This window comes from Neovison vison, chromosome 8 (genome assembly GCF_020171115.1).
Source record: "Neovison vison isolate M4711 chromosome 8, ASM_NN_V1, whole genome shotgun sequence".
NCBI classification, from domain to species: Eukaryota; Metazoa; Chordata; class Mammalia; order Carnivora; family Mustelidae; genus Neogale; species Neogale vison.
In genome coordinates this window covers 5414971-5428603 of record NC_058098.1, presented here as the reverse complement: position 1 = coordinate 5428603, position 13633 = coordinate 5414971, and the positions used below count along the sequence as shown (strand labels likewise).

Here is a 13633-nt window from a genome sequence, read left to right as displayed (position 1 = left end):
AGTCCTAACTCTGTCACCTTCTAGCTGTGTGAGCCCAGGTAAGTTACTCCCTCTCCCTGAGCCAGTCTCTGGCTGGGGACTTTCTCTGAGAAACGGGGATACGAAGTTTTCCAAGGATCCTTGCCAAGGTACGTAAGGAAGCAGAAGTGGCCGGCACAGTCACTTCCAGAAAGCACCAAATGATGGCAAGCCTAGAGCAGCGGGTGGGGAGGTGCTCTGGTGCGTGACCGTGTCCCTCTGCCCAGACATGCTCATGGTGATGAAAGTCAGGAAAAGAGTCAGTCCTGCTACCTAGTCCTTAACCTTTACGTAGCACGAGGGAGACTGGCGCCTTAAGGGTCCAGAGAGCTGTGCCCCGGAGCCCTCAGTGCTCTCCCACTAAGACCAGCTCTGCACCCAGCACCCATGCACCTTCGGCCCCCACCCCCGTTTCCCTGGATGGAAATCCAGGGCATCCCCTGCGCGTTTGCCAGAATGCAGAAGCTCATCCCCACACACACCCCAGCCCCGCCCCATAGAAGTGAACTTGACTGCATTTGCACCAGATCTCCAGGAGCCCTGTCACCAAACTGATTAAGGACAAGGAAACTGCTGGGCTTCCTTCTCGAGAGGGAGGGGTCAGAGCTGTGGCAGGTGTGAGGGTTCTGGGGGTGCTGAGGACACTGCCAAGGAGCCCCAGGACGCTCCCTCCATGAGAGGAGCTGGGAGCGCCGGGGGAACCCGGGGAGGGCCACTGGGTGTGACAGAGCCCTCCCCCGGCCCCAACAACAAAGGGACACATGCTTGCCTCCTCCCTCTCCTCGCCTGCCCGCTTGCCCTGGCAAACAGCCCCTCAGCCCCCACTCCAGCCCGTCACGGGGACAGCTCCTTCTTCCTCAGTGACTCAGGCTATGGCTGAGCCAACCTTGGCCCTGGAGACCACTCTGAGGTCACCCTCCTGGCAACCAAAGTCCCTGAGACTGACCGAGGGACACTTTTCATCCAGCTGCCAATATCATCTCGACCTTGGCAGTGACTGACACCCTTTGATGAGGTTCTGCTGTCCTAGCAGGCCTGTGTGCCCCCTCCGGGGGTTTCTCATTGAGCACCTGCATCCCCCACAGATGGGGCAGCCCTGGGGAAGCAAGCTTGGACCCAAGGTGGGGGGGGGGTAAGGATGGAATTTCCGAGTCCAGCCCAGAATGAAACCGATTAACTAACGCGACCCCTTGTAAGCCAGGCCCAAGCCGGTCCAGCCTAAGTCCTGGGGTTCAGAAGAGGAGGAAAGGCTCTGACCCCTTGCCCCCCCAGCACTACTCCCCCAGCAAGGCCACTGGAGTCAAGCCCCCCCGTCCCTAGACCTGCCTCACAGCCCCACTCGTCCCACAGCCCGTCGAGGGCGGCTCCAGTGGCCTCCCCAGCTGTCCGGGGCAACGCTGCGAGCAGGGCCCGAGGGCTGTGAAGGCCTCCAGCTCGGCTCATTATCGGAATTTAATCTGGATTCCGAGAGATCAGGAGGACTTGGTGGGAAGTGGCTGCCACGAGGGGAGAGGTGCTGAGGCTAAACCAAAGCCGGCTAATCCCCAGCAGAGCTTTCCTGGAGCTCAGGCAGAGAATCGCCAGTGAGCCAGATGTCCCGGCCCCACACAGCTGGGCGGCTGAGGGCAGCAAGACCCCAGGCCCTTCGGCAGAGGGAGCAGGCTGGCCACGAAGTAGGGTGGCAGCCACAGGATCTGGGCTTCTCAGGGGATCAGATCAGCCACAGGCCTTCAGCCTGAAGAAGATAGTGTCCCTTCCCCGGCCCCCAGAGCTGGGGAAATGCAAACGAGGGCCCCGCCGCCACACAAGCTTAGGCCTGCATCCCACCGGAGACTGCAAAATGAGGCATCCGGCAGAGACGGCGGCGGCGGGGAGTGGGGGAGCACCGTTGCAGCCAAATCTTGGATCCCCCCACCCCCATCTTCCTTTGAAGACCCCTGATTCCCTGAGATGATGGGGATCGTGGTGAAGAAGACGGCGGTGATGTAGGCAGTGGAGGTGATGGCAGAGATGGTGGTGGAACTGGTAGCACTGAACCTTTACTGAGCACCCGCTGTGTTCTAAGGAAGCCCTGGGCGGTAGATGACGTTATCATCCCCATCGTACAGAGGAGGAGCCCGAGGCTCCAAGGTCATTGCTTCCGGAGACCCTGCTGGTATGTGGTGTCGGGATCTGAATCCACACCCTCAAGAGCCGGGTGACCCACCCGGGGAATTACACAATACAATCCTACGGCTTCTGGATTAAAAAAACAAAACAACCCACCCAGAAAACACATATAAATAATTCAAAAAATTTGTTTACCCTTTTAACTTCTGGAGAATAAAGGCCTTACAGCCTTCTTTCAAGGACAGAAAGGAAACTTAGACACCTAAAGACGGCAGCCCCGTCCCCTCCCTCTGCTCCCTGCCTCTTCTCTACTTTGCACTTGCCAGGTCATCTCCTCGGCCCGAGAAGCTCCCGGAGGGCAGGGGCGTGGGTCTGCTGCCGGTGCCCTGCACACAGCAGGTGATCAGACATTTGTGAAGGAGGAACCTGGTCTCCCAGCAAACCACATGCACCCAGAGTCAGGAACGCAAAGCGAGGCTCGCAGCCCCAGAGGGGGCCTGTGGCTAAGCTGCTCACAAGGGGCAGCCCATTGCCCCTCGCCACCTGCCAGAGAGCCGCAGACAGCCGCCCTGCCCGTCCCTCTTCCAACCACCGTGACTCAGCCTTCTCCGCTCCCCGAGGGCCTCTGGATCCACCCCACGGAACTAAGACAGGGTCGAGGAGGCAGCAGCCTCAAACCGTGACGGGACACGTGCCCACGATGCCAACAGGCTGACACAGGCAGAAAGACAAGCAGCTGCTGGCAGCCTGGTGGGGAAGCCAAGGCTCGTGTTTCATTAAGCTAGGACCAAGTGGCTCGCCCCATCTGGGTATTATCACGTCCCTCTGTCCTCCTGACAGCCCGTGCTTGTCCCCACCGTAGGACCACAGCCTTTGCCGTTCCCCTGCCACTCGCCCTATTCCAGCCCACGCCCCGTGGCCAGAGCCTTCTTGTCATTCCGAGCTCAGCGCGGCCACGGCCACCCATCACCGCTTGATCGCTTTAGGAGGCCAGCTTGTCTGTGTCCTTGCTTCCCGGTTTCCTGCCCGTCTCCTCCAGCCCGTGCTGTGGGTTGGAGTGCACCCCCTAAAAAGATATGCTCAAGTCCCACCCCAGGTACCTGTGAATGTGACCGTATTTGGAAAGAGGGTCTCTGCAGATTAATTCGCTTGGTTAAGTAAGGTGAGGTCGCATGGGAGCAGGGAGGGCCCCGAGGTCGAGATGGCCGGTTTCCTTCCAAGAGGAGAGAGGCACACAAGAGAAGGTCCCTCGAGGGTGCAAAGCCACGTGGAAAGAGAGCGGAGAGAGGACAGACAGCCGTAGCTGGAAGCCAAGAGCATGACAATGGACAGACACCCCTGGAAGCTGGAAGAGGCAGGAAGGAAGCCCACCCCTGCCCTGCAAAGGTTTCAGAGGCAGCCGACACCTCGCCTTCCAACTCCGAGCCCCCAGAACCCTACGAGAGCCCATTTCCATGGTTTTAAGCCACACGCCTCGTGGGACTTTGTGAGCACAGCCCCGGAAAACCAGTCCTCTCCTCAGCCACCAATGTCCCCAGAGATCAGCTCCAAAGCCAGCGCCTGGCCTGTGGGTGCTCAGCAGGGGGGTGGGCGAAACACACCTCTGGGCTCACACGTCTCTCTCCACGTGCAGCGGCCTCGGACCCCCACAAAGGAGCTCCCGTGCCTGTCACACCAGGCTTGCCCGTGTCAGGGACCGATGGGTGGTGACGCCCCGCAGGGGAAGCGGCAGCATCCCAGCCAACCCTGGGGACACTGCAGTGGCCAGGGAGGGCAAAGGCCTTCCTGCCCGGCATCTCAGGAAACTCGGAGAAAGAGCGGCCAGGTGACCCCAGCCACGCCTTGCCTTCTCCTCAGCCAAACCCACTCGGAGCAGCCGTTCCTGAGGTGAAGCCTCTTGGGGGACGCTCCTGAGGCAGGTGTGGGGAGCCTGCCGGGAGGGGCGGGAAGGGAGTGCGGCTCGGCGTTGGCACGGGCGGCCGATGGGGCGCTGGGGACAAATGGCCGCTGGTACCTGCGTCCTCGCCGGCCTTCAGGAGAAAAGTCAAACATGTTTTTGTTCAGGAGTCCCGCGGGGTCTGTCAGAGTCCAGAGCGAAAAAACGGGTGTCGCGCCCCAAAACGAACTCCACCCTTCTTCCTATATCCGGTCTGAGGGGCAGGGCACCGATGTCGGGGCTCACTGGGGGGCCGGAGTGCCTATCGTAGGGCTCGGAGGTGCCTCCCAAGACCGCTTGCCGCCTCCCCCACAGCACACCCTCCTTCTGGTACCCTCCTTCCAGCAGCGTCTGCTGGCCTCCCTGTAGGGCGAGTGGGGCCGTGCACACAAGCGGGGCCCTCAGTGCAGACTTAGTCCTGCCCGTCATACTGACAAAGACCAAAACAGCTCGATCAGAGATGATGCTGTGAGCACACAGGAGATCGGCCTCCCCCTGGCTTGTTGCTATAAACTGACACGACCTCCGAGGACAGCCGTCCAGCAAAATCGAACCGTTACCGACGTGTGCACCCTCGGACCCCACGGTTCTATCTCCGGGGCTATAGCTGACGGACACGCGCCGGTGTGAAATAATGTTGTCCACAAAAATAAGGCGCCTCCCGCCTGTCACACGGGTGGAGAACCTCAAGGAACGGGGAGCAGAGGCGGCCTGGGGGGTGGGCCCCGGGGCCCAGAGCGGGGATGGAGTCTTCCTGGCCACTGTAGCTGCTGTTCTCTTGTCCATGTGACAACGTGACGGTCTTACCTATGCAAAAGTGTCTTTTCAAAAGAACTGCTTTTTGTACACCCAGGTACAAGTCCTAATTTGGCCACTGTCTCCCTGGGTGGCAGCAGGCAGATGATTCAACCTCGGCTTTCAGCTCCGAACGCTCCCCACGTCCCAGAGGAGCGGCTGCCCCCCAGGGCTGCGGGAATACAAACCAGGTAACAAATGCAAAACAATGGAAACCCTGAGAAAGAGAGGCTTGGTTGTCTTAGTCTTTAAGAAGATAACCCGGGAAGGAGGTCCCCAGGGTGGTAACAGGTCCCCATTCCCACTGCAAATGCTGGGACTGTCCATCAGGAGGCGCCCACAGCAACTTCCCACCATGCCTTACTGGGGAATGGCATCCGGTCATGACAGGAGTCCACTAGCCTGAGCCCCACATCAAGCCAGCCCCACTGAGGCGGGGGGTAGGGGGGGTCACAGTCACCTCCGGAAGGACCGATATGCTCACTCCATGCTCGGGCCCATCTCTGAGCCTCCTGACCTCTCAGGAGACCTCGAAACCAAAGGGTCTCCAGACAGTCAAGTCTTTCAACCCAAGATCTGGGTTCCTGATCTCGTGATTCTTAGAAGGCTGAGTTCTCTCTCTGCCTGTTTATTTCTGGGTTGGGGTTTTGATCCCATTTTTTTACGGATGGCCGCCTTCACTGGTTGTCTGAGGTCATGTGCTGGGCTTCACGGTGCAGTGTAGGGCCTGGCACATGCTTGGCAGCCCGGGACATAAATGGCCCACCCGCCCCTGCCCCAGCCCGGCCACCACCCCCTTCCTCCTCTGCCACTGAGGGTAGCTCAGCACCCCTCCCCAGCACCGGTCCCAGCACCCACCTGCCCAAGTGCTCCTGCAGCACCTGGTAAACGCTGATCCGGAACGTCTCGTTGTCAAAGCGCTCCCGAATGTAGTCCTTGTAGATCCGGAATTCAGCTGCGGTCACAGCCTCCCCTTCCGGGATCTTGGAAAGATCAAACCGGAACTCCCGATGGTGGTAGCGTGGGTAGAAGAACTCTTTGTCGTGCTCCACTGGAGGGAGGAAGCACACACCACACCAAGGGCTCATTAGTTCCCGGCTCTCACTCTCCCACCGCAGACTCCAAGCCCGCCCACGGCCGGACCCCCCTGGTGCTCAACGCCCCTTCTACACTGCCCCGCGGAAGCCTGGAGACACACAGCCCTGGCCCTGTGGTCCCCTTGAACGAGAGCAGTGACTCGGCATCAACCCTCTGGGAAGAGTGGGGCACCGGCCGAGCCATCCCAGAGGCCCTGGACACACTCTGGTTTGTGGGCCTGGGTTCAAATCCAGGGTCAGCCACTAACTGGCAGGCCTGCATAAGACCTGCTAATCTCTCTAGACCTCCATTTCCTTATCCAAAAATGAGGATCGTTATCCTGCATGGGTTGTTGGGAGAGCTAAGAAACCTAACACCAGCAGCTTAGCCTCTGGGAGGGCTCGACAATGGTGAGCTATGACGCGTGTAGACAGACCTCACTCTGCTTGTCATGGGGTCCCCGAGGCCCAATGGTGTTCAGCCCCAGCAGCAGGTGGGAATCACCATGGGGGCTGTGGGAAAACACTGACGCCCTGTCCCAGTGGTGCGCTGGTCAGTATTGAGGAATTGGGTCTCTGGGACCTTATCGGTCGTGTCTGTCAGTTTCCATTTTGGCCGATTTCGAGCTCCCGAAGCGAAATCACTGAAGATGGGGGGTGGGAGGCTGACATGGGGGGCTCCAGCCCCCCACTGTGCTCACCCCCCTCTGAGCCAACTGACTCAGTATCTTTGGGGAGGGGGCCCCAAAACCCATACTTCTTAAAGCACCCCAGATGTTTCTAACAACCGCCAGAGTTTCCAACCACGGCCTTAGACTAAAAGCAGAAAAAGCAGCAAACAGCAAGGTCAGGGGTGTGGCTTTTTAAAATGACTTCAGGATAAAACAAGGCAAAGGCCTCAACTCTTCTCCTTCATACTGTCAGTGAGACTAGACTGAGAGCTTATGCCATTTCATCGATAATAAATGTTAAATGGATGTAAGCCTCAAAAGAGTGTTTCTGGAAAGAGCCTGTGATTCCCGAGGTTCATGTATCCTTTGGTCCAAAACGGAGCAAGGATGAAGCTGGGAATCAAGGGCTGGAAAGATGCAGAAGGGCCAAGTTCAAGCAAGTGTGTGACATCTGCAGATACCTTTCCTCTCCCGGGAGACACAGCCCCATCTCTGCTTCCTGCCTACGGTGGGGGGACGACCAGTGATACAAGAAATAGAGGAGAAATGTGCCCAGCTTCACCTCTGGCTTCAGCTTCCTAATCCCCAGAGGCTCTCAGGCAGGGTCAGGGCTGCCCAGCTGCAGGCAGGACACAAACACCTTTGAGGAAAACGGTTCCCAACACCGGCAGCCCAACGGCCCTTCCTACAGACCTTCATTTAAAAACAACAACAACAAAACTGTTTTAAACCTTAATAATAGTTCTAAAAGATACTGGGATGAGGGCTGGGGTTGAGATGGATTATCCTCATCAGGCTGTTTCCTGTTGGGCAGATGGGGCAGGTGAAGTCTTCAAGGCCAGGAACTCTGGCTAGGCACAGCAGTGCCTCTGCCTCTGGGGAGATCTTGGGAAAGTGACCTCCCGTCTTCAGCTGCTGGAATCTTGGGCCATACGTGGAGAGCTGGCCACAGGAATGACCTCTCCAGAAAACATCCTGTGGTCACTGAAGACTGCACCTGTCCTCCTCACTTGCTCTGTCCTTGACCCCCTACCCGGAGCACTAGCCTCCTGACCCAGTCTAAGGGAAAGGCTAAGTTGGGGGACAAAGAATGCTGATGGGGGCATCCCCAGCTTTGATTTATGCAGAAAGCGGGTAGGGTAAGGGTCTTTGTGGCAGCCGCTAGGAAGTGCAGCCCATGGTGGGGGTCAGGTGAGCCCAGGAGGGGACCTCTGAATGAGGGAGTAGAGCAAAGCGCCCTGCGTCGGTCACTGTGTTAATGCCCGGGGCCAGGCCTCTGTCCTCCTTCTCACTCCATCTTCAGGTCACCCTAAGAGTTGAGCGCAATGCCACATTGGTAGGGGATGTACCTAAGAGCCAAGAGGGACTGACTGCCCTGCCCAGGGCCAGAGCGGGACCTCAAACCCAGACCCGGCTAAATCTTAGCCACGCCTCTCAGTGGCCACGCCTCCGGCTCTGCTAGGGCAGCTCCTAGGCCTAAGGTCAGAACTTTCTTGTTGCTACTCAGCGTACATACGATATGCACGCAAAATGCGTGTGTGTGCTTCTGTGTGTGTAGACGCGAGCATCCCCATGGGGCCTCCTCCCAGACCAAGAAACAGAATGTCGCCAGTTCCCTTTTCCTCTCCCCCAACTTCTCAAATCTCAGGTTGGTTTTGCTCGTTTCAGAACATCACAAACAGGAAATAACACCGTACATATTCTTTTGTCCGTGGCCTATTTGATTCAACAGTGTTTGTGTGGTCCATCTGCGTGCCTGGGGACAGCCACCCAGCCCTGACGCCATGCAATAGTCCCCGCGTGAATTTCACCACGATACACATGTCCATTCTGCAGTCTGTGAGCATTCGGGTCATTTCCAATTCGGGGCTCTCAGAGCAGGGCATTCTGGTACCCATGCGCCCCGTATCTGGTGAACGTGGGGAGGCATGAGCGAAAGTGGAATTGTGTGTGTTCCCCATTAGTCGTATTGCCGAGCTGTTCACCCCAACTATCGCCCTGGGAGCTTTTTCAGAGGGTGTCAGGAGGAATAGTGGAGAAACACAAGTTCATCCTGTTAGGGAGATGGGCCCAGTCTGGGGCCATCAAGGGCTTTTTTGCAAGGGCCTGGCTGAGGGCAGTAAGGCAGTCACCCCTGGAGAGCAGCTCCCCGCCAGCGAGCCGTCCGTGCACGAGCCTATGCAGTCCCCCAGCCGGGCCCCCTCACTGAGTGAGCAGCCATGACCACACCTGAGCTGCCCCCCAGCCCCGCAGCAACCCCCGACCTGAGGTCACCGAGGACCATCTCCTAACAAAATGGAAAGGCTGTCTTATGGCCATGATCTTGCCAGTCTTCCAGGTACCAGCATGCAGCACCTGGTTCTTCCTGGCTTGGAAAACCTCATCCTCCCGTGGTTCCTTCCCCTGTGAACAGCTAGCGTTTCCCCCCGACTCTCTGGCCACTCCTCGAACATCCTCTTAGTCCCATTAAAGTCCCCAGGAGCTGTGGAAGAACAGGGGAGCATCCCATGGGCCACCTCCCTCCCCGCAAGCTGACAGGCCACGCAAAGTCTCCATCTGCCTCAGTCCTGAATCCCCAGAGATGGGGGTGCAGAACCTCCCGCTTACAATGAAGAAGCTGAACAACCCAGAAGGACAAAAAGACATATTCAGGGAGCACTTGCTCTGAATCGGCTCCTGCTCTGAACACTCCCAGCCCAGCGGGGTGGGATTCATCCCCATTTCACGGATGAGGACTCTGAGGTGCGGAGAAGCAGGTGACTTGCTCAAGGTCACAAGTTTGGTCCGTGGCTGGGCTCCAAAGCTCACACTCTCGACCTTGACCTTTCTAGAGCCAAGTGCGCTCAGCTCGAATCTGTGTCCCTACCAGCTGTGTGGTCTCAGCCGAGGGACTTAACCTCTGCAAGCCTCCCCTCGTCCCAGGATAATGATAGTGGCCCTTTCTCTGTACAAAGTCAGCACTTTAAAAAAAAAAAAAAGTCAGCACTTACGGCAATATAAGTTCATGTCTGCCATTGTCAAGGGGCCTCTCAAACAGGGAGGCGAGAGAATGCCATCCACGCAGAAGAAGCCTTATTCGAAGGTGGGTATTTGCATAGTTCGGCTATGACAACTGTATTTGAAAAGTATCACAGTCAGACCTAACACTAAAGAAATGTTTGAAGGAGCAGGGCATTAACACAGGTGCAACCATTCAAGTCATACCCAGGGAAGAAAGAAAACACTGACACAAATAAATCTGTAGCAGCAGGTGTATAGTAACTTCTTAAATGTAGAAGATAAAATGTATCTTAACTGTTAAGACAGTTAAGATACCAAGGTTGTAAGGTTTCTTTTGTTAACAAGATATATGCATAGCGTTAGGGTAAATTTCTTGCAAACATCTGCAGGCTCTCCCGGACAGCTTCCTGCATGCATCGCCTTCATTAATTATTTTTGCATGCATCACCTTCATTAATTATTTTAAGACAATGAGCAGTAGGAACCACGTTCACCTTCTGCTCTTCCTGAAACCACATCACCGTGGGTTCTAAAAATAATTTTGCAATCTATCAAAGACAGTCATTTTTTTTTTTTTAAAAAAGAGCAGTTCATAATTCAAAGTCCAAACCAAATTCCAAATCTCATCCCTCCAAGGCTTCCATTTTTACAGAAGCCACTCCACGGCAGGGAATTCACACCGTTTCGAGCTCAGGGGTCAAGGCAGTTCAACTGTCACCCCTGAAGTAGGTAGAAGAATGTACTTTTAGGGAGAAAATACAGCTTTACACGTCTTTCTTACATTACCATCCCTGATTACCCAGGACTTGGGTTTTTCAATAATTGTCTAGAGTTGGTATCTCCCTTAGTCCATAAAGAGAAGCTTTCCAAAAGCAACCCAGACCCTGGGAATCCAGCTTTCTCTGCACCGCCCGAACATTCCAGCACCCCACCGGCTAAGAGAGCTCACAGGCATTAACGAAGACTTTCATCTTCAAAAGATTAAAAGGGCCCAAATCCCCGAGACCAAAAGATAAGTCCAAAGAAAATGGATTCCGGAAAACACCATCCTGACAGCAACCAGCCCCAAGACTGTCCAGAGCCAATTCTAGTGTCATTTTGCAAAAGCCTGGGATAATGACCCCAAAGCTGGTTCTGGGAGGGGGTCTTTCTGGGCTGGAGGGCGTCCATAAAGGGTAGAGGCAGGTGGGAACCGGAAGCCACCCACTCGGGCGTCCCCTCCCATGACCCTTGCACATGCAAGAGGAGACCCCTGCCTCACGTACAGCCCCAAAGTTCTGCCTCCTCTCAACATCTGAACGCCTCCTTCCACTGACGTGACACAAAAGGTACAGGCATAGCTCTCACTAAGTTAGTGTCCTCTGAGCAAAGGGGTATGGTAACCAAACGGATCTTGCCCTGTAGACCTGCCGGGGCAGCACAGATTTAACCAGCACCGAAGCGTAGGTATTGAGAACTGTGCTTTGTAGAACTATATTTAACCCTGTAAAATGAGGGCATATGGGTGCCCCAAAATATTTATACTATGTCCATACATAGTCATACACCCCAGAACACAATAAATTCTTACAAGTGCGAGAAAACAGGCATAGAAGGTATCGTATTTCTTTTGCTCCTGCTGGGCGGGCAAAGTAGCTGCAGGCCTGACCGCTTGCTGTCATGTCACAAGTAGGTGATGTGACTGTACCACCTCTTTCTCTTAGAAAGCCTCACTGGGGCTCTCTCTGTCAAACCACATGGTCCCAAGGGAGCTGCCATCTTGTCCCATGACCCTTTTCTGCAGAGTCGAGGGATGGGAGGGAACAAGCCCTAAGCTGGGCCAAACGCGGGATGTCTTTTATTTTCCTCACACCTGCTGCTAAACAGCCCCTGTTTGTCGTCTCTGCCTTGAACTCTAAGGGTGTAAGTTAGGACTATGGGCCGCCACGTGCCCCTGCTGTGCAGAGGAAGCTGGCCCGTGAGAAGGAAGATGCCAGGCAGGGGGGCACAGACACCAGCCTTGAGGAGGGAAGCCCTCAGGCTTGATCCTTTGGTGGGGAGATACCCACCCTTCCTGAAATTTGGGGTTTCAGTTCTTCCAATCTTTGGGTTACGTGGAACCCCTCAAACAAGTCCCCTTTAAGCTAACTTGGAGTGAGGGTTTGCAACTTGACAGACCGCAACGTACCATTTGCAACCAAAGCTGTTCTGCACAAAATAATCACGAGCCCAGTAATATTCCACACCTGGAAATGGATGGGCGGGGAAACACATCCAGGCGACTGTAGTTACCTCCAAGTGACCATTTGCCAGGAAAGCTGCATTCTTTAGACTTGGATAATTTCCAAACAAAAGATGACTCCTCTTTTTTATATATATATATATATTTTTTTTCTTTTAATTTGACAGAGAGAGACACAGCAAGAGAACATAAGCAGGGGGAGTGGGAAAGGGAGAAGCAGGCTCCCCACTGAGCAGGGAGCCCGATGCAGGGTTTGATCCCAGGAAGCTGGGACCATGACCTGAGCCGAAGGCAAACACTTAACACCTGAGTCACCCAGGTCATCCCCAAGATGACCCCTTGACCGAGCAGAAAGCAATGACTGACCCCATCATGAACCCCCAGTGCCCGGCACAGCCTGACACACGTAGGGCTCCATAAGGCGACTGGATTGAATATATTACTCTCCATGAAAATTCCTTCTAGCCTTTAAATAACATGCATACAGTAAAGCATACAGACCAAATCTCGATTAACTATCTCAACACAAACGTACCCAGCACGGGAAATGGTACATTCATTCCTCTGGCCACAGATACCTCTGGGGCCCCTCCTGGACACAAGCCGCTCCTTCCCAAAGGTGACTGCCAACCCAACACCTGATGCCACAGACCCAGTTCGCCCGCCGAGCGCTTACCCTTCTGTGTCTGCGTCCGGCTGGTTGTCTATAGCGGTGATCATTCATTTCCGCTGCTGTGTAGAACCCCGTGGTGTGAATGGGCCACAGTGTATTCTCTGATGGGCCTTTGGATAGTTTCCCGTTTGGGACTGTTAAAAACTGGGCTATGAGGAACATCCTTGCGTGTGCCTCTTGGTGACCACATTTCTATTGGGTAAACACTTTGAAGCAGGAGGTCAGAGGGCAGGAGAGCATGGTCATCTTTAGTATACACATCTTGCCATTTCCACATCAAGAGTTTAGGGGTAACAGGCAATGGGGCCAAAGGAGACACAGTCCCTAAAGGAACAGTTCGTTTTAGTTTATTCTAGCAAACCCCAGTATATTTGTTTAGGTACACGGGAGTTCATGGGAAAAGTGTTGAGTGCAGTCTTGAAGAAGGTTGGAGGTTGACCAGCCCCAGAGAAAAGGCAGAGGAAACAAACTGGTCCCCAAAAGCTCCAGTTATGAATCCCTTTCATGACGATGAGGCTCTGGGAACCAAGAGAACCAAACAAAGACCATAATATAACCAGAAGCTAGAACTGAGCTTTCAAGGACCCTTGACTGCTTAAGACCCCGTGTCCCAGATCCTCCCGCCAATCCTGATTTAACTCCAAAATTTCCAATTCAGGTTTCCTTCTTTCCTACAGGGATGCAATTCATCCGGAAGGTTCTGGCACATGCCAGAATTCACTGGAGCTGACTGTGACCAAGGCAGCTGTCAGAAGGCAATTATGGTCCCACAGCTTCAAGGATGTGAACCTTGATGATGACTTTTCATTCATTCAAAGATTTACATGGCGAGATGAAGGAGCTTGAAAAAGTTGGCAGGGGCATGACATAAACTGGGAGCTCTGGAAAATGGACCAGACACACCCAAGTCCTCTAACAGGAAAATGTTCTTTCGGGAACACGAGTGCTGACACAGGTCTGCTACAGAAGAGAGGACCCTTCCTAAAGGCATAGGAAAGGACTATCACTTAAGAGTCTAAAATAACAGACGCTCCCAAGAAAATATCTCCGTGTCTCCTCCCACCCTCAAGCCCTTCCTGGCCATCCCAGGGAGGTGTGAGAGCCCTCTGTCACCGTGCAGTGGGACAAAGACAG

The 13633-nt window shown here is 54.9% G+C and overlaps 1 protein-coding gene across 1 annotated transcript in view; it reads right to left on the bottom strand.

Moving 5' to 3' along the window:
* BMP7 (bone morphogenetic protein 7) overlaps nucleotides 1-13633 on the bottom strand; it is an 85988-nt gene that overhangs the window by 47908 nt on the left and 24447 nt on the right. Inside the window, exon 2 of the mRNA XM_044262780.1 lies at nucleotides 5717-5909. Coding sequence (XP_044118715.1) covers nucleotides 5717-5909 — 193 coding nt within the window. The remainder of the gene's footprint in view (nucleotides 1-5716; nucleotides 5910-13633) is intronic.